At 47.5% G+C, this 17,418-nt stretch overlaps 1 protein-coding gene across 4 annotated transcripts in view; it reads left to right on the forward strand.

Annotated features, from left to right (window-relative positions):
• CRB2 (crumbs cell polarity complex component 2) overlaps positions 1-17,418 on the forward strand; it is a 53,896-nt gene that overhangs the window by 20,208 nt on the left and 16,270 nt on the right. For 3 of the 4 annotated variants that reach the window (XM_036394147.2, XM_036394148.2, XM_036394146.2), the window contains exons 1-6: positions 719-794; positions 9,444-10,143; positions 11,800-11,995; positions 12,391-12,530; positions 12,988-13,170; positions 14,061-14,174. In XM_036394147.2, coding sequence (XP_036250040.1) covers positions 756-794; positions 9,444-10,143; positions 11,800-11,995; positions 12,391-12,530; positions 12,988-13,170; positions 14,061-14,174 — 1,372 coding nt within the window. In that variant the 5' untranslated portion in view covers positions 719-755. Of the gene's footprint in view, positions 1-718; positions 795-9,443; positions 10,144-11,799; positions 11,996-12,390; positions 12,531-12,987; positions 13,171-14,060; positions 14,175-17,418 lie in introns of those variants that run through there. The other variant, XM_054516913.1, reaches the window with a different exon arrangement.

Genomic DNA, 17,418 nt, shown 5'->3' on the forward strand with positions numbered 1-17,418 from the left:
CTGTCATTAAACAATGCACACTGATAACTTTTTCCACTTCTAAAACTGAACCCATGTGTCTGAAGGTGGTGTGATTTGGTGCCTGTGTTTTGCACCTCTGTTGATCTCTGTAACTGTTCCTCAATTGGGAATAGGGTTCCTGTACATTTTGTGAGTTCACCTGACCTGTGGTATCACCCCACCTTGGTGAGACAGTAGTAAAGATTAATGTGGGACTAACTCTGCTTTTTGGGGTAAACAGAGTGCATTTGTCTCATTTCTCTTTGAACAAAGCAGCTTCTCTCAGAAAGCTGAGAGTGAGTGATGCGTTCGATCCTGCTGCGGAGGTGGTCAGTGAGAGCCGATACAGAACTCGGCATCCTCTGAAGAGCCTCGGGCCCGAAGCGGTTCCGAGGCCTGTCCCGGCTGTGGGAGCAGCCCAGGTGTGTTGTGGGGTTCCGGAGGGGCAGAGGGAGCCCGGCTACAGCAGCCCGAGGGGCGGGCAGGGCTCGGGCAGGGCTCGGGCAGGGCTCAGTCCGCTCCGCGCGGATCTGATCCAGGCAGGCTTTGCCGGCGCTCCCGGCGCGGCTGCGGGCTCTGTCCGCGGGCTCGGTGCTGCCCTGGGCCCGGCGGCGCGGGCCGAGCCCGCCCCGCACCGTGATGTGGCCACAGGAGGGGCTTGCTGGGCTCCGGCTCCTGCCTCTCCCCGGAGGGCTTTAGGACGGCCACTCTTACACTTGTCATGGAATTAAAGAAAACTACCTCCAGGCCGTACAATGCTGCTCTCCTGCTGCCACTTTTCCTCTTGTTTTGGGGTAAGTTTTTGTCTTCTGTGCCTGATTCTTACCCAGCTACTATGCAGTAACTTTGATCAAATCTGTGACCTGCCCTTATATTGAACAGATTGTCATCTTACAGTTAGATTTGTAGCCCGAAAACTTTTGTCAGGAAGATAAATAGGCATTTCATTCTAGACGTGTTTGTTGTTCCTTCTATTTATTTCTTGTCTCTTTTCATCTTTCTCCCTGTGCACATGTATGTTTGCATTTATTCACAAGAACTAAAAGTAATTAAGTATTCATGTAGTTAAGTATTCGCCTATTATAGTAACCATTTTCTCCATTGGAAAGGTCTGAATATTTTGGTTGTGCCCACACAGAAGAAACACAGACCTTTATTTCCATCCTGTATGCTCAAGAAATCCATCTGAGCACAAGAGGATGGTACCCTGAGGAGTGTAGTGCCAGATCCATCTGGTACAAAATGTGGAGGGAGATCACAGCACAGGAGTGTCTCCACTTAGAAATTTTGAAAAAAGCAGATCCATCCTCAATGTGCAAGAAGCAATGAGGTAACAAAAGAGTTTATGGGGAAATGCTTTGTTTTGTGTTTTTTCCCACACTGAAAACTTATTTTATAGACAAAGAATCTGCTTGAGTACACTGAGATTCTCCAAATCCCAAGGCTATCTTTGGGTTCCATTGACACCCTTGTTTACAATAGCTTATGTTCCCTGAAAAATAGATATCTCTGTTTCTTCTGGAATAGGTGCCTAGAGATCTGCTGGGCCTAGACATCTGTTTTAGTCATCTAGGGATTATAAGGTCATGTCAGGAACACGTCCAGCCTTTTACTGGAAAGTATGATTGGGATTGAACTGGTCTCCTTATCCTGCCCTCAGCACTGCCAGTAACCTGTAGGTGCAAGTCAGGTTTGGTTTCCACTGAGGAAGTAAAGTACGATCCAAACATGAAGAAATGGATGTGAAATAGGAGAACATTGAGAAAATACAGTCAGAGCCTTTTCTCTGCTTGTGCCTGCTGGACGTGGCATTTGGCATTTTCTTGCATTCATAGGTGATGTTTATGTAATTTTTGAGATTTGGAGAAAGTTTTCAGCTTTTCCTCTGATTCCCCAACAGTCTCTTTTTTTCCTTCTGAAGCCTCCCAAGATTTCTGTTGCTCTGACCACCTCAGACCATGAATGTGAAAATGAAAATATGTTGTGATTTTGTCTTTTTTTTTTTTTCTTTTCTTCCTCTTCCTTGTACCAGTTTCTTTGTCTGGTGTGTTTGCTCCAAGTGCCTGGAATTCCTCTGGCCACAGGGAAGCAGCAGGACTGTCTTTTGTATCTCGTAACCATAGCTACTGGTTTGGAGTGTGAAGCAATTAGGGTGGCTTTGTGCTGGGCAGAGGGGCCATGGAGGATCCCCCGTGTGGCTGCCAGGCCAGGCCAGGCCGGGTTCGTGCTCTTTGCCCACTGACCTTGTGGCTTTTCACTCCTGGAGAAAGCTCTTCTCTGGAGCCCTGGTGTGGGAGAGCTTGGTGCTCTTTTGAGTGCAGGTGATGACTCCTCTTGCTGGAGCCAGCAGAGCTCGAGGGAAGTGCTGGTTTTCAGTCTTTTCACCTACTCCTATTGTACAAGGGGAATTCTGCTAGATTTTAACTGGAGTGAATGGCGCTGTTTAGGTAGCCCTTGCAGGTTTTTAAGGCCATAAAGAAATGTCTCTTCTTGCCCTTAGAAACCATATCACTACTTCTTTTATTTCTAATTGACTGAGTCTAAATATCATTGAAGCAGAGAGTGCCTAAGCTACTTGTTCAAAATTTTTGTGGAAATTCTGAGAATGCAGTTGGCCTGGTGCAATCTGTGCCCAGCAGAGCATCCTGCAGGCAGATCCTCACAATCTGCCCTTGTTTAAAGGAAACCCCGGAGGGGCAACGGTGCAGGCTCTGCCTGTGACTCCCCTTTTACTGCTGCTGCCTGTGAAATGGGAACACAATAGAATAGCTCCCAGCTAATTCCTTGTCTTTAAAAGAGATTCTGGAGGCAGAAGGAGTGTCTTCTCCTTTCTGTTCCCACAGCTCCAGCCATCAGCAGGCACAGGAATTCACATACCTTTGCCTGGAAGATGCTTTGGACGCCTGCTGAGGGAGAGCCTGTGCAAGACAAGCCTTTTTTGCTATCGGCTCTAATGCCAGCTCTTGAGATTAGCTCGGACATAGGGACAGTTTAAGGCTTACTTCAAACCTGGGGAACAAACAGAACCAATCTTCCCAGCTGTTTTGTCCCTTGTCAGTGTATTTAAATAAGAATTGGAAATGAAAGCCTGTGACTCACTCTGGTGAACTGAATACACAGGAAAGTCCCTGTCCCAGTGTTTGATCTGTGGAAATGGCTGAGAGATCAGAGAATATGTGAAACATGAAGGTCAGCTTGGAGGAGTGTTCATTAAGGGAAAATACTGGGGTGTCCTGAGCACAGGAGATCAAAGAGTTCCGGTGGCAATATATTCAATGCTGTCATAAACCAGGGATTCACAGCTCCTGTCTTCTTCCCAGTTCTAGAAGCTTGATAATAGGAGTTACACCTTCAAATCTGCAGTAAAACAATGAGCAGATAGATAATGAACACAAGCTAGCTGGCTTCTTGTTCTGTGGTAAGAATGAGTTCAATTCCCTGAAGTGGTATTTGACTGATGCTGTTAATGCCCTGGGCCATGATGTTGGCACTGCTGGGCCCCGTGGATTGGTGCCCACTGTTTGGCACCTTTTAGTGATTCACTGGGCAAGCTGGGGGGCAGAGAGCCAGCAATCACCATCCTCCTTCTTTGAGGGGATAAATATTCTGCATATTTCACAAGAAGAGCCTGAGCCACACTTGTGGTGCCTGAATGAATGAAAGTCTAGGTCTAGGCCTTTGTAAATTCTATATAAATATTTTACACCAGTAGACTGTGTGCATATATCTGGCATTAAAAGCTCTGTCACACCAAAATCCTCATGTACAAATGTGATGTGGAATTTGTTGGTCTCAGGTAACAAGAGAAACAATGTCAGAAGCAGCCTGAGAAGTGATGGGCACACCATATCTGGGTAAAACTGTAATCTGGCCTGTGTGCAGGGACGTGAGGAGATGCCTTGAAGTTGGTATCCAAGGTGGTATTTGGCTGAGACACTGGGCTTGTGTGTTTAACCTACCAAAACTCTCCAAGAGCCATCAAAGTCATGAATAGTGAGGCTCTTTTTAAAACTGACTTTTCCAAAAGGCACTCTTGGCATTGCTGGGATCCCTGGCATTTTGTCAGGCCATTTATTCAGTATTGTCTTAGAAGTCCTGCCTGCTGATTGCCAGCACTACTTTTGGATTAGCTAATCTTTATTTTCAGGGTTTGTGGTTTTTGGTCATAGTGCCATGTCCTGCTTCACATAAATTATCAGATCTGATAAGATGATAACCTGACACAGTAACAATCATGTTTAGTTTCAACCAGCAGATACATCTCAGAATCCTTTCTGCCATTTGAAAAATGGGGAGGAAGCTCTTGACTCTGGGCCCCTGGAGCCACCTGAAGATGCCTTGTACCCTGAGCAGGTACATGGAAGGTGCTTCCTGAAGAAGAATTTGTTTTTATCCTGCCATTCTCTTCCATAGCTGTCCTTCCAAAGTGAGCAGGGGTGGGCAGGAGAGAGGGTGGATATGAAAGCCCCTTCTCAAGCCTGTCCATTTCCCTTTCTGGTTGTGTGGATCCTGGGAACAGGCCAAAGTGTGTCCCCTTTCACTAATCCTTTACACTGACCAGGATAGGGAAAGATCAGCAGAGGTCAGCAGGGATTTACTAATATAAGCACATGCCTTCTGTTGTCATGGAGACCTAACTCTCCATTCCTTTCTTCAGAGTTTATTTTGTAGTTGTGTTGCTCTGGGTTCCTCCTGGTGGAAGGGGTCCCTTTCTACCCTGGGCCTCAGGATCATTCTCCAGTGGGAGGTTTGCTGGGATGAGCAGCAGGAGCACAGCCTGACTGGTGAGAATTGCCCCAGGCTGGGCTTTGCCCAGTCTTGCTTTTGGAAATGGGATATCCCTCAAGCTCTGTGGTTGTTGTGGTGCTGCTGGGACCTGTGGTGCTCTGGGAATCCTGCTCTTCTCACCTCTTGGTTGTAAAGTGGGGTGTTTCAGTTGCTGTAGTGAGTAGGACAGGTGAAAAACATCTGAAGGAAGCTTCTTTCCACTTGAGGTGGATCTGGCTTGTCCAAGCTCATATTGAGCTTTTGCTAGGCTAGGAAATAACATCCTGGCAGCCTGACTCTTGTGGGAGCTGTGTCTGTGCTTGTGACCATTTTGCACAAGCTGTGCACAGGTGATGGTACATTTCCCTTTTTACCCAGTGCAGGCCATGTGCATGGACAGGGCTCAGGGATGGGCATTTCCAGCAGGTACCACTGCCCCTGCTCAGAGTTTTTCCTGTCCTTCAGTACAAAGGAAACTGTGAGCTGAGCACCCCAGTGCTCCCTCTTCCCTGCTAGAATTTGAAGAGCTCAGTAAGACACCTTTAAGGTAGTTATCAGTGCAGCACTGAGCAGCTTCCACAAGGTCAGGGGTGTCTGTAGATTGACAACATCCATCCTTTATCAGTTACCCAAGACAAATCCCCAAAAGAGAAGCCAGTGAGTAATGTTAAAGCAGCATCTCCAATCACAGAGGTCATTGCCTAACTTCTCATTAATTTCTGATTTTTTGTGGTCTAAAAACTTTGCAACTTTGACAAAATCACATAGTTCAGGTATAAAGTATAAGATTATTAAAGTCAATTACTAAACCAGAGCCTGGTAATGCAGCTTGTTTGCCTTAAAGTGTTACAAAAGGTCACAAACCTCAGCGTTTGGGGAAAATCTTTGTCAGCTACCTTTAAAGTGTAAAACCAGCCCTGTCCTGACAGAGCTCAATGAATGCTTTATATGGGACTCTGGTAGCCTTTGAAGTTCCTCCTAATCCACCCCTAAATGCCTGGAACTGTTCTTCAAAGGAGCTGTGGTCTCCTCCAGTTTCAATTCAGCATAGGCTTGCAGGATGGTATCATTATAATACACTTCTGGGGTTTTTTCCCTTACAAATATCACTAATTTGTTTTTTTCTTGTGAAACGTAAAGGAAAACTTCTGAATGTCATTGTTAATCCAGCAACAACTACTTTGATGAAAAACTATAAACTCTTGTCATTCAGTGATTTCCTTGACCTGATTTCCATGGTTGTTACATTGTGCAGCAGGAAAAGCTAATTTATTCATTTTTCTTATTAGTGTTTGGAGCATATTCATGTGCTATTCACATTCATACATTAATCTATTCCAAAACTGAGAGCAGTAAGTGTATGCCCTAGGACTGATGGTTGAAAAGCATAAAAGCATCAGATGTGCTCTTTGTCGAGGCAGATGTTCAGCACTGCCATGGAAGGAGCGTTAGGGTTAGCATACATTCACACAGGCCACGTTCTGTCCTTGGGAAATATTCCACATTAGTACAGCCATGCTGGATACAGGGACTGTGTGATACAGTTTGGGGTCGTGTGCCTGAAGCCTCCACTGAGTCAGTCAAACGCGTGAGGCATTTTCTGCCAGCTGCAGTTCACAGAATAATTTGCAGTTATTTAGATATAAATAACTGCAAATTATTATTATTATAAGAAGTTGCATTTCTTGTGATACTGCATTGTCCTCAGCCTGCTCCATGCATGCCCTGTGAGCAGCACTGTGATACTTCAGGATATCTGTTCCAGAAAAGGAGGATTTTCCTCCAAACTGCTGTCCTGCTGAAGTACATATACTAACCATGTATTAATAGAGTGCTATTGTTCATGGTCACAGTGAGTTTTGAGCAGACCAGAGTTCTCCCTGTTCCTTCACTGCTGTCTTTGGTAGCCAGGAAAGCCTTTGCACTCATTAGGGAAGCTTTGTGTTGTCTGTGGTTGAGCTATATGATGGACCAAACCAGAAAAGGTACAAAAAGGTGTGTCTGTTGTGAAAGAGCTTTGGGAAAGGCAGGAAATAGCAAAGGGCTTTGATGTTTAGCTTTATTTGCAAAGAAGCATTTTGCCTGTGTTCTTCTCATGGAAGCAGAAAGCCACACATGAGCCTTGGCAGTGACTCAGCCTGGCTATGCCAGCAGTGCCTGGGCATTCTGTGGAATTGGGGATTTCTTTGCAGATGGAGTGTGCTGCAGCTCCTTCCCAACATGCACCAGACTCCTTTTTTGTCCCAAACTGCGCTCCTGGCCTCTGGAAAGTGCAGGCAGGGGCCGGTTACTCATTAAGCCTACAAAGGCTCGTATCTCCTGCCTAGTAAAGCTCTTTTGCAAATAGTTTCCTGGGCTTCCACTCTAATTGCCACAGAGATTCCAGGCAGATTCCGTCATCCTTGTTTTCTGCCTGACTGGGAATCTGAGAATAAAAGGGTTGATGGCAGAATAATGGGATTGCTGGACAGTGCAGGGCTCAGCAGCTCTCCCCAGCATCACATGAGAGGGGAAGGGAGGGGTGGGCCATGGAGATGATGCTGGGAAGAGAAAGGGCTGCCTAAATCCCTGAGTACCCTCCTTCCCCCTGCAGCACTGCCTCTTAAAAGAAGACTTAGAAACACTACAGACTTTGGTGGGAGGAATTCGGGGGAGGTCAGGGCAGGGGCAGGCTTTTGTAAACCAAAGTCTCCTATAAATCCCTTTCAGGCCCTGAAGTCGGTGCCTCCACCTTCAGGTACAAAGAGCCTGAGGAGCTGATGGGGCAGAGTTGATAGAGCACCAGTGACACAGATTAACTACCAGGGTGGGTAAGGAGCACCAGAGCAAGGCAAACGTGCCCAAAACTGGGCCAGGATGATGCTGGCACCAGTGAGAGGGCAGCTGGGGAGTGCTGCTGAGGTGTGTGACCCTGGTCAGTCCTTAGCATGGAGCATGGCAGGGTAGAGCAGCATTCCTCATGGAGCAGGGGGGGCTGAGGGAGCTGCAGGGGTTTGGGATCCTGCCCTCTCTCCACCTGCAGCTTTGTGGGGTTTGCAGAGACTGTCACCACCTGGGCCACGGCTGCATAGAGAGGACAGCAGAAAGGGTGAAGAGCTGCTTGCCCAAAGGCTTCCAGTGGTGGCTTGGCTCCCAGCACCAGGGAAGTCTGGATTGTCTCACCAGTAGCAATTGCTCAGGAGCATTTGCTCCTTCATGAACTTTATCTCTGCTTCGAGACCATTTTTCAGAGACATTTTCCAAACATCTGCTATATAGTTGTTTGCAGAGTTACTTCCAAGTTTGGATGTTTTATAACCCTCATACAGGAATCAGGCTGGGATATCTCTACCACACAGCTTCTCTCTTATTTATCTTGGAGTTGAGCAGAATGAAAAGCTCTGATCTCGGGAGGCCACAGTGGGATGAGGTGCTAATGACTGCTGCCTTTGTGGAAGGCAAAGTTCTCTATTTCCACTGCCTTTGTCCCTTGATTTAATTTTTGGTTGGTTTATGTCTTTTGGAAAGTGCTTAATTGTGGCATTGAATCCAGGACATATATCCTAATTCTAACATAAAGGCCACTATCTCCTGTCCCCTGGGCTGTCCTACCCTTTGGCCAATCTGCCCCTTGTTTTACAGAGTAAATTTAAAATTTCTTTTGGAAAAGAAATGAGGATTCTTCCTTTTGTTCCATTCTGCTCCATTTGAAATATCTATGTTGAACTTTTTTTTTTTAATATCATGTATCCTACTTAATCTCATTTATATGAACTAAGTTTGCAGTTCAGTGGGCACGTCCCATCACATTTCCGATGGTGGAGTTGCTTAATGGGGCAAGAGCCTTTTAAACATTGCCTTTGAGGGGACAGCAAGGCACTGTGGCTCAGTGTGAATTAACTGATCCCATCCATGCTCCCAGGTTTAGGGGAATCTGGTCTCAGCATTAGTTCCTGGTTATCTGGTTGTTGGACTGGTGTTCTGGCTCAGCAGGTACTGATCCAAAGTGCCATCAGCACGGTGATCTCAGCAGTCTCTGCTCTTCCTTGCTAAAAATGTCCTGCTGTGTAAATTTACACGTCTGACAGGAGGAGAGGGTGAGGGTCAGTGGGTATCAACCTGAGCTGCCTGATGTAATCAGAGGCTCTGTGAAATGTGCCCGTTTGGAGTTTGCCTTGGGTTATTTATGGGAGCATCTTCAAATCACTTCTGGGTTAGCTGAGAAAAAATTGTATCCCCAGAAGGAGCAGCTGGGACATTCAGAGCTGCAGCCAATACCTGAACTCGTCCTGCCTCTCTGGATTTCCAGGCACAAATGCTGTGCCCTGCCAGTGAAAGGGGTCATGGAATTTTACACTAAGTTAATCTTGTGAATGGATTTAAGGTGATATGTGTCACTGCTCTCAAAGTGACTCATGGATGAATAAGCACAAGTAAAATAGTTGGTTTGTGAGTGTCTCCTAAAAAAATCAGGTGATTGGTTACCCAAATTGGCAAGAGATTCTTGATTGCCACCAAATTAAGGTCTTCTTTATAGTAAATGTTTGGTTCTCCAGTATCATCCTCATCTCCTGGCTAGTGCAGCCCTGTGAGTGTGGAATTTAGGTGGGCAGTCTCTGAGCTGTATGCAGGGATTGGCAAACTTTTTTCTTTAGAGCTACAAACACTGACTAACACAAAGTCTCTTTTCTCATCAGGAACTTCATACTCTGAAAATGACAGCGGCTGTTCCTCGTCGCCATGTGAGAACGGGGGCAGCTGTAAGGATTTGGCAGTGGGTTACCAGTGCACGTGCCCCTGTGGAGCCGGTAGCCTACATGGGCATGAACTGTGAGCTCCTGTACGACGCTTGCATTGAACATGGCTGTCCTGCCCACATGACGTGCAGCCGGAGTCCGGGGCTGCTGGAATATGAGTGCGTGTGCCCAGCTGGCCCTGCAGGTGCTGCCTGTGCCAGTGTTGATGGGTGCGAGAGCAGCCCTTGCACAGACCCTCGGCTGGAATGCGTGGATAGCCCAGCTGGATACTCCTGTAGATGCCGGCCGGGCCCCGCGGGAGGAGGCTGCCAGGCAGAAAGCTCCGTGTGCTCCAGCCACCCCTGCCTGAACAACGGCACGTGTGTGGCGGCTCCGGGCGGCTACCGCTGCCTCTGCCGGCCCGGCTTCAGCGGGGCCACCTGCGGGGACGACATCGACGAGTGCGCCTCGGGGCCGTGCCGGAACGGGGCCATCTGCAGGGACAGCGCGGGCGAGTACAGCTGCTTCTGTGTGCCCGGCTTCCAGGGCTCCCACTGCGAGATCGACATCGACGAGTGCGCGTCCCGGCCCTGCCGCAACCACGGCACCTGCCTCAACCACATGGACCGCTACGAGTGCCAGTGCGCGCCCGGCTATGCAGGTACGGCCCGCCCTGCCCGCGGGGCTCGGCACCTGCCTCGCTGCCTCGCCGGGGCTCCGCATTCCCGCAGCGGCTGGGGGTGGCAGGGAGCCATGCTGTAGGGCTGAATTCCATGTGTGGTGTAGGTGTGGAGAGACGGGGATCCAGGAGGGGACTGTCTGAGACTGGACACCGGTATAGGCACAAGGTAGCTGTGATTAGTTCTCAGCATAAAATTAAGGGAGATTACATAAGAAGATATTTATCATCAGGAGAGGGATACTTAAGTGTTTCCAGGTATAACTTAGCTCTGCTGACCTGCCCTGTAGTTCTTTGTCCTGTCCAGCAGGATTTTTCCAAGGGAAGTACTTGTCTTGTGGAAAAAAGTGTCTTTTAGCTGGAGCTTTCATGCCTGGCGAATGTTTATTTGGCAAATGATTGAAGTGTTTCTCTTTTGTGCATCTGTGCTAACGGTGACTCAGAGAGGAATCCACACCTGTGAGGGAGGCAGTGGGGGCCTGTCCTTCCCCCAGCCCTGCTTATCGGAGTGGAATGGGGTGGAATGTGTCCATGTCTGCCTGGTACCACCTCGCACATGAACTTTCTCAGCCTTCCTCCTGTTCACAGAGGGAAGTGTTTAAGGAGTTGAGTTGCTGTGAAGGAATGCTGCTGATTACCACTGGAATGAGGAGAAGTTACAACATTAGGAATGTAGTCCCTGATGCTGACTCACTCTCTGATAAAAACGAAGAGAGATGAAGGAGAAACGAGACAGATTTTTTTTATGTGGGCCCTATGGTTACTGGTGATTTTGAGTATCAAGCATAATTCTGTCTTTGCAAATCAGTTTCTTTTTTTATCTTTATGCTGAATCCTCAATTCAGGATTGTGGGATTCCCTGCCAAGGGAGCGATAAAGTGACCCAGGCAGCTGGAGGAGTTTGTTGTGCTTCAAGTTATTCTGATGTCAATCATGAGGCTTAGCCTTGGGATTTAGTTCTTCATCCAGAGGTTTGAGCACCATTGGCTGGCAAGGCCAGGTTGTTTCCTGGTGCTTGCAGCTGGAATTTGGGTGAAGGAAGTTTTGTGTGGGTATTGAGGGGTTTGAACCAGATTAGGGGGCCCACATTCCGCCAGGATTAGGATGGCCATGCCCTCTCTGTGGGGAGCCTTTGCCAAGGAGGGCAGATTAGATGGATTGATAGGTGCCATTGTAATGAGTGAGGTTTGGAGGTGATGCCAGGCCACAGGCAGCTCAAAGAGGTGCAGTATAGATAAGATAATTGCATAGAAATTTTCATGAGGTCTTGTTCTGTCAGGGAGATTGGGATTTTGTACCAAACAGGTGTTACTTGCTGTAACCAGTAGTGGAGCTAACATTGTATTTTTAATAGCATTTCCCAATAAAATTACTTCCTAACATCAGGTATCACTGTACCCAGTGTTTTGCACTACTTTAGTGCTTTTTTCCTGGGTATCACAAAGCAAGATACAAACAATTGAAATAAATGGAATTTATTTTCAGAGAAGCAGGTAGAGATCACTCTGGTAGCCAGCTGGGGTTGCTAACTGATGATAGAACAAGATAACTCTTGTGATTTCATCTCAGAATTCCAGGCAGCACATATACACTTCTGTGGATTCGTAACACAGATATTTTTCTGTTTTTTTAACAAAGGTGTGAACTGTGATACTGAAATAGATGAATGTGCTTCAGACCCTTGCCAGAATGGGGCCCTGTGCAATGATCATGTTGGGTTCTACACCTGCACCTGTGCACCAGGTTATGAAGGAACCCAGTGCGAGGTGGACATCAATGAATGTGAGAGCCAGCCATGCCAGAGCAATGGGACATGCCATGACCTCATTGACAGGTGAGAAACCAGTGCTGGGGGCAGTTAGACACCAGGACTGATCTAAAGGTCTCCTCAGGTGCAGCCGTGAAAATCGGAGTAGAAAGCTGTGGGGGGAATTGGATTTAGTGTTTTGTACATTGAGTGGCAGTAACAATGATTTGTGGCAATAAGGGAGAAGCCCCTCCCAGCAGCAGAACTCCAGGGGTGCTTAAAGGAAGGGAGGAACAAACACAGAGAAATGGTTTGCAGAGCATGAACAGCACAGGCCGTGCTGAGAACATACCTGTGGGTCTGAATTTACCTTTCCAGGGGTAAGGTGTGAGCACTGACAGCTGAGCTCTTTGCCCATTCCTCACCTGGGGCTCTGCTGTCCAAGGCTGAGCTGATGCCTTGCTCTGTTTGGTGCCCCACAGCTACCGTTGTGACTGCAGTGACACCGGCTTCGAGGGGACCCACTGCGAGCGGGACATCCTGGAGTGTGCCTCTGACCCCTGCCACAACAGTGCCACGTGCCTGGAGGGAATCAAGGGCTACAGCTGTGCCTGCTGGCCAGGTGGGCTGGGGCCTCTCTGCCCGTGTGGTGGTGTGGGCACACGGCCATGGACAGCACGTGCTTGATTGCTGTGTTGGAGAAGTAGAGAATTAATGACCATACTGCATGGCCCCTTGTGAGTTTTCATTGTCTGGAACAGTGATGCTGCACTGCTGCCCTTTACAGGTCATCCCAAAATCCAGCTGACCTGCAAAAATCACCCTAATTCCCAACCATAAAGTTTTCTTTCTGTTTTCTGACATTTTCCATCATGAGTTCCTCTATCATGAGGTGATGCTTTCCTGTAAATTGATGATTTTGGTTCCTGTATTTGACATAGTGAAGAAATGAAAGGGCCCAGGGACTGTCTGCTAGATGAGATTTGGGGCTCATATTCCCTCCTTTGAGTGAGGCACAGCACTTGGGAGCTGAGCTGCAGTGAAGTTGTGCAGATGCTGACAGCAGTGTCTCGTGGCAGGTTACACTGGGCAGCACTGTGAGGAGGATGTGGATGAGTGTGTGACAGAGCCCTGTCACAACGGTGGCCTGTGCCTGGAGCGCTCCAACCCAGCCCACTACGGGACACAGCCCCACTTCCCCAGCAACTTCAGCTACAGCCAGGCAGCTGGGTTCCTGTGCCAGTGCCAGCCAGGCTTTACAGGTGAGCTGCACAGCAAGTGTTCATCCTGTCTGCACGGGGAGGGGCTGCTGTTTGAGGGGATGGGCAATGTTATCTCTGCAACAGAAATATCTTAAGGACTGGTACTTCAGAGGGGCTGGCAGCCTGATGCATCAGGAATGGGCTTCTGCTCCCATTACAGACAGCTGAATGTCATGCCCTGTCCAAGACTGTCTCCGGGCTGAGGCAGCAGCCTGTGCACGTCCCCATGCTGCCATGAATGCCCTCTGGCTATGCAGGTGCCAGGGTGCTTTCCCTTTGTCAGTCTCTCTTGCATATGGCAGGATTCTTCCCTAGGGGTATCTCTGAAATTCCTCATCAGAGGAAGCTAACTCCTGGAGTCACAGATTACTATTCTAGGTGTTTTCTTGGTGAGACGACTCTCGACTCTCGAGGCAGCAACTGTATAATCAAAATAGGACAAGAGGAGCTTCTTGGTATGGAGCTCTTGGAACTAGAAGCTCTGTGGATGTTCCACTGAAATATCACCCTTTCCATGCATTGGAGATATGTGGAAAAGGCTGAATTTAACAGCTAAGGAAATTCCCTAGTGGGAAGGCATAAACAATAATACTTTATTATTTCATGAGAGAAGTATGAGTGCTTGGTCCACTGTTGCACAGATGGGAAGGTTCAGAAGTGCTGATCCTGCCAGTGTTTGAGACTGGAAAATCATTTCATACTTCATTTTTCCCCATTATTCCATGCTGGTGTTTGTGTGCCAGTGCCTGCAGAGACATGCTTGACTTCAAGGAATTCTTTTCCATTTTTAGGTGAAAGAAAAGAAGTGCAAAACTTAAGACTGCAGTTGTCATTTTTGTTTCAGTGCTGCACAAGTGCACTTCCGAGGCGTGTTTGTGTTTCACTTTCAGGGGACACCTGCTTCACCAACATTGATGAGTGTGAGTCCCAGCCCTGCCAGAACGGAGGGCTCTGCCAGGACCTGGTGAATGGCTTCCTCTGTCACTGCCCACCTGGTTATTCAGGTAACCTGGGGAAGGGGTGCCTGGGATCAGAGCCTCCTGCTTGGCTAATGCTGACTGCTGCACTGCTGCCTGGCTGCAGCATTCCAGGGTGGGAGGGCAGGACTGAGTGGTGTGGTGTGTGCAGCAGGATGTCTGCAGTTCAGGGCTCAAAGCTGGGTCGGTGTAGGCAAGAAAGGTGATAGGCCATGAACTAGGTTTGGAGACATAAGATCAACTGCATAGAGTCTAAGATCAGAGTACCCAGGGCATCTGTATCCCGGAGTGAGAGTTACCTGGGAGAACTGTGGGGGTTTCTATCATGCAGGAAATAAATAGAAAACCAGCCTTTAAATAAAAGAAGGGATGTTTAACGTCCTAAGTGTCACCGATTGTACTGGCTGTAACAGATTACAGCACATAAGCATCTGTAAAGCATCTCCATTCACTAACACCCTGGGATGATAAGAGCCAGCCATCGTTGGCTGAAAGCAGTGATCTGCTATGTTAGGAGGTCAAAAGGTCTTTGTGATGTGAGCAAAGGAAGCCCTCTCTGTTTACAGGGGAATGAGGAGTCTGGATTCTTCCCCACATGCCCTGCCTGACCCTAAGGGTTCGGTTTGTTGGTTGAGAATCTGTGAGATGGTGAATGTTAGCCCTGTTGGGAAGGTCCTCTGCCAGCTGGCACTAAACCTCATCTTTCTTTAAAATATTCATTGTCAGTCTTCTCATCTTTAAATTTCACGTGTGTTGGGCGATTTAACAGCAGAGTAGTTTATAAGAAATGCGATCCCAGCACAGTCCTGGATTTCTGGATTTTAGACGAGGGTAACTTCTCCACACTGGTACCAGGCTGCCATCTCGTGGGAAAAAGAAACACTTGAAGCCAGAAGAGAACCTTGTCCCTTAAGTTGCAACAGCAGGTAACAACATTCCCGAGGCCTCTCAGGCCTTTATGGCATGGGAAAATTTTCTGTTTTCCTTCTGTGGTTGCAGTGGTTGAGCTGTGTTGGTTTAATTCTGCCCAGCTCTTTCCTGGGAAGACCTATTACTTTCATTCCCAGAATGTAAAATCAGCTTCTAGTTAACACCTTCTGTAACTGGGCTGAATTATTTGTGGGGTTTTCTGACCTATCTCATTTGCTAATTTAGGCCAGATCAAGAAAAATTTGCTTTTGTAGATGAGGCCTTTGAAAATGAGCTTTTATCTAAGCTCGTTATCGCTGCTCTCTGGGGCAGTTAAAATGCTGTACTCTGAACTGAGATCTTGTCCAAAGAGATGGTTTCAAGTTTATCCTTCTTGTCAGAATTCCCACTCACATCTGTGCCGTTCTCTTTTCCTCCTGCAGTGCCCCAGCACCCACACAGAGCTCAGAATTTCATTGTACTTTGCCAAACTGCAGATCTGTTTAATCCTTTCCAATTCTTAGCGTGCTCATGGGCAGAAAAGCTGACAGAAACATGGGCTGATGGGCAAAGGAGTGCTAGAGTTCATTCTGTTGCATCAAATTTGGGTTCATTAGTACTTGAAGGGGATTAGAAGCAGGTTGCTCTTCTGGATATGACTTTTGGTAAAGGACTTTGTCTCAGCTGAGGTAGTTCTGACACATCAACCCAGCAAAAGGCTGGGAGCAGTCTGTGAGATCACTGAGTGCGTGTGGAGGAGTGAAGCTGACAGGGAAATAATAGCAATTAATCTCCCCTCCTTTGTCAATTAATCCCAGTACAGTCATGCTGGGTAAACAGCTTATTACTTCATATTAGGATCACAGAACAACTTTGTGAAGCTTCCCATAATGTTTCTCTTCAAAACCCATTTCTGTGGCAGCTTAGATCTGCCATGAACTTGGGTTTAAGCTGCCTCCACTGATTAAAGTGAACTTGCTACTCTGAGGAAGAATGCTTTCTTGGGGCGGCAGGGGTTCCTTCTGTGTGTTTGCTTCTTCAGTCTGAGGAATTTGGGGAGTGTTGGGATAACAGTGCAAGTCAGGAGAAATTCCTTCTTTGCAAATTAACTGCTTCAGTGCTCTCTCAGTGTAGTGCAGGCAGATGAACCTTCCCTCTGAAATGTAGCTGTTGCAAAAGTGGTGCCTGATTCCTGAGAGAACAACGTAACAGGTCCTGAAGAGTCTGTTCAGCACATGGTTTGTGCTTTAGCAGAGGATATAGGTACCCTGAGAGGATACAAGAAGTACAAATCAAAAGATTGCATGGGTACTAAATGAGGTGCGAAGGAGAGGGAATCTTGTATGCTCTTGGAAATGATGGCAACTGTGGTCAAGAGACAAAGCATATTAGGAAAAGTCTGTCTTTTAGGGGAAAAGAAATCCAACAAAATGAATTCTGAATTATTTTTTTTCAGAAATGGTTTCAGTCCATCAGGGTATTTATTAGGCAATAGGTTAGGCCAGGACGAGAAAAAGACAGGTACCTCCATTTGACATGGACACTGACTTTTAACCTGCAAAAATGTTATCACTGAAGTTTAGATCATTCATCCTTTAAAAACTTTAAATATCCTAAGTGCCCCCACTGGAGCTAAAGCTGTGCTCAGGCAGAAGAGGAAGTGTCCTGCAGCTGGCACTGTGGCACTGGGCAGCCCCTGCCATCGCAGCCATCCAGCCCCAGGCACTGGCACCTTGTGATCATGGGAACATTCTGAGCTCTTCTGCCCATGGCTGAGGAACACTTCTACTTTCATGAGAAATCAGAAGGTGATGCGGTGTGAATGTGTCCCAGTATAATTGGAGAGCTTATTGACCATCTCACTTTGTTCAGCCATAATGTCTTTGTCTCCTTAAAGAAGTAGAAACCTTCTGTGCAGCAGCTATAAATGGTGACTCTGTAAGGGCACCAGCCCAGATCAAATGGGCTTGAATTCCTGGGTCATGGGTCAGGAAATAAATGGGAGATGCTTCTTCCTTCTAACCACCTTTGGATAGATCTAATTTTTTTGTGCAGGTATTTCTTAAGTCAGATTTGTTTTAGAGATGGCGCCTCTAGAGCAAGGGCAGCTAAAAGGTTAAGATAGTAAAGAGATTAGAGGCCTGTTCCACCTTCAGCCAAATCCCTTTTGGTAAATATAGCTGAAGGGAGCTAGGCAGCACTTGGTGAGGCTCCCCCCCTTCCCTTCCGCTCCACGTTTCTTCTCCCTGCTGGATCACAGCTCCATGTTAATCAGACCTTTTGACTTCCCTGTCATCTGATCAGAAGGCTGTGAGTGCTGCAGTCCAGAGCCTGCTTGTGCCTGGTGCCAGGTGAGAGCAGA

This window comes from Molothrus ater, chromosome 20 (assembly GCF_012460135.2).
Source record: "Molothrus ater isolate BHLD 08-10-18 breed brown headed cowbird chromosome 20, BPBGC_Mater_1.1, whole genome shotgun sequence".
NCBI classification, from domain to species: Eukaryota; Metazoa; Chordata; class Aves; order Passeriformes; family Icteridae; genus Molothrus; species Molothrus ater.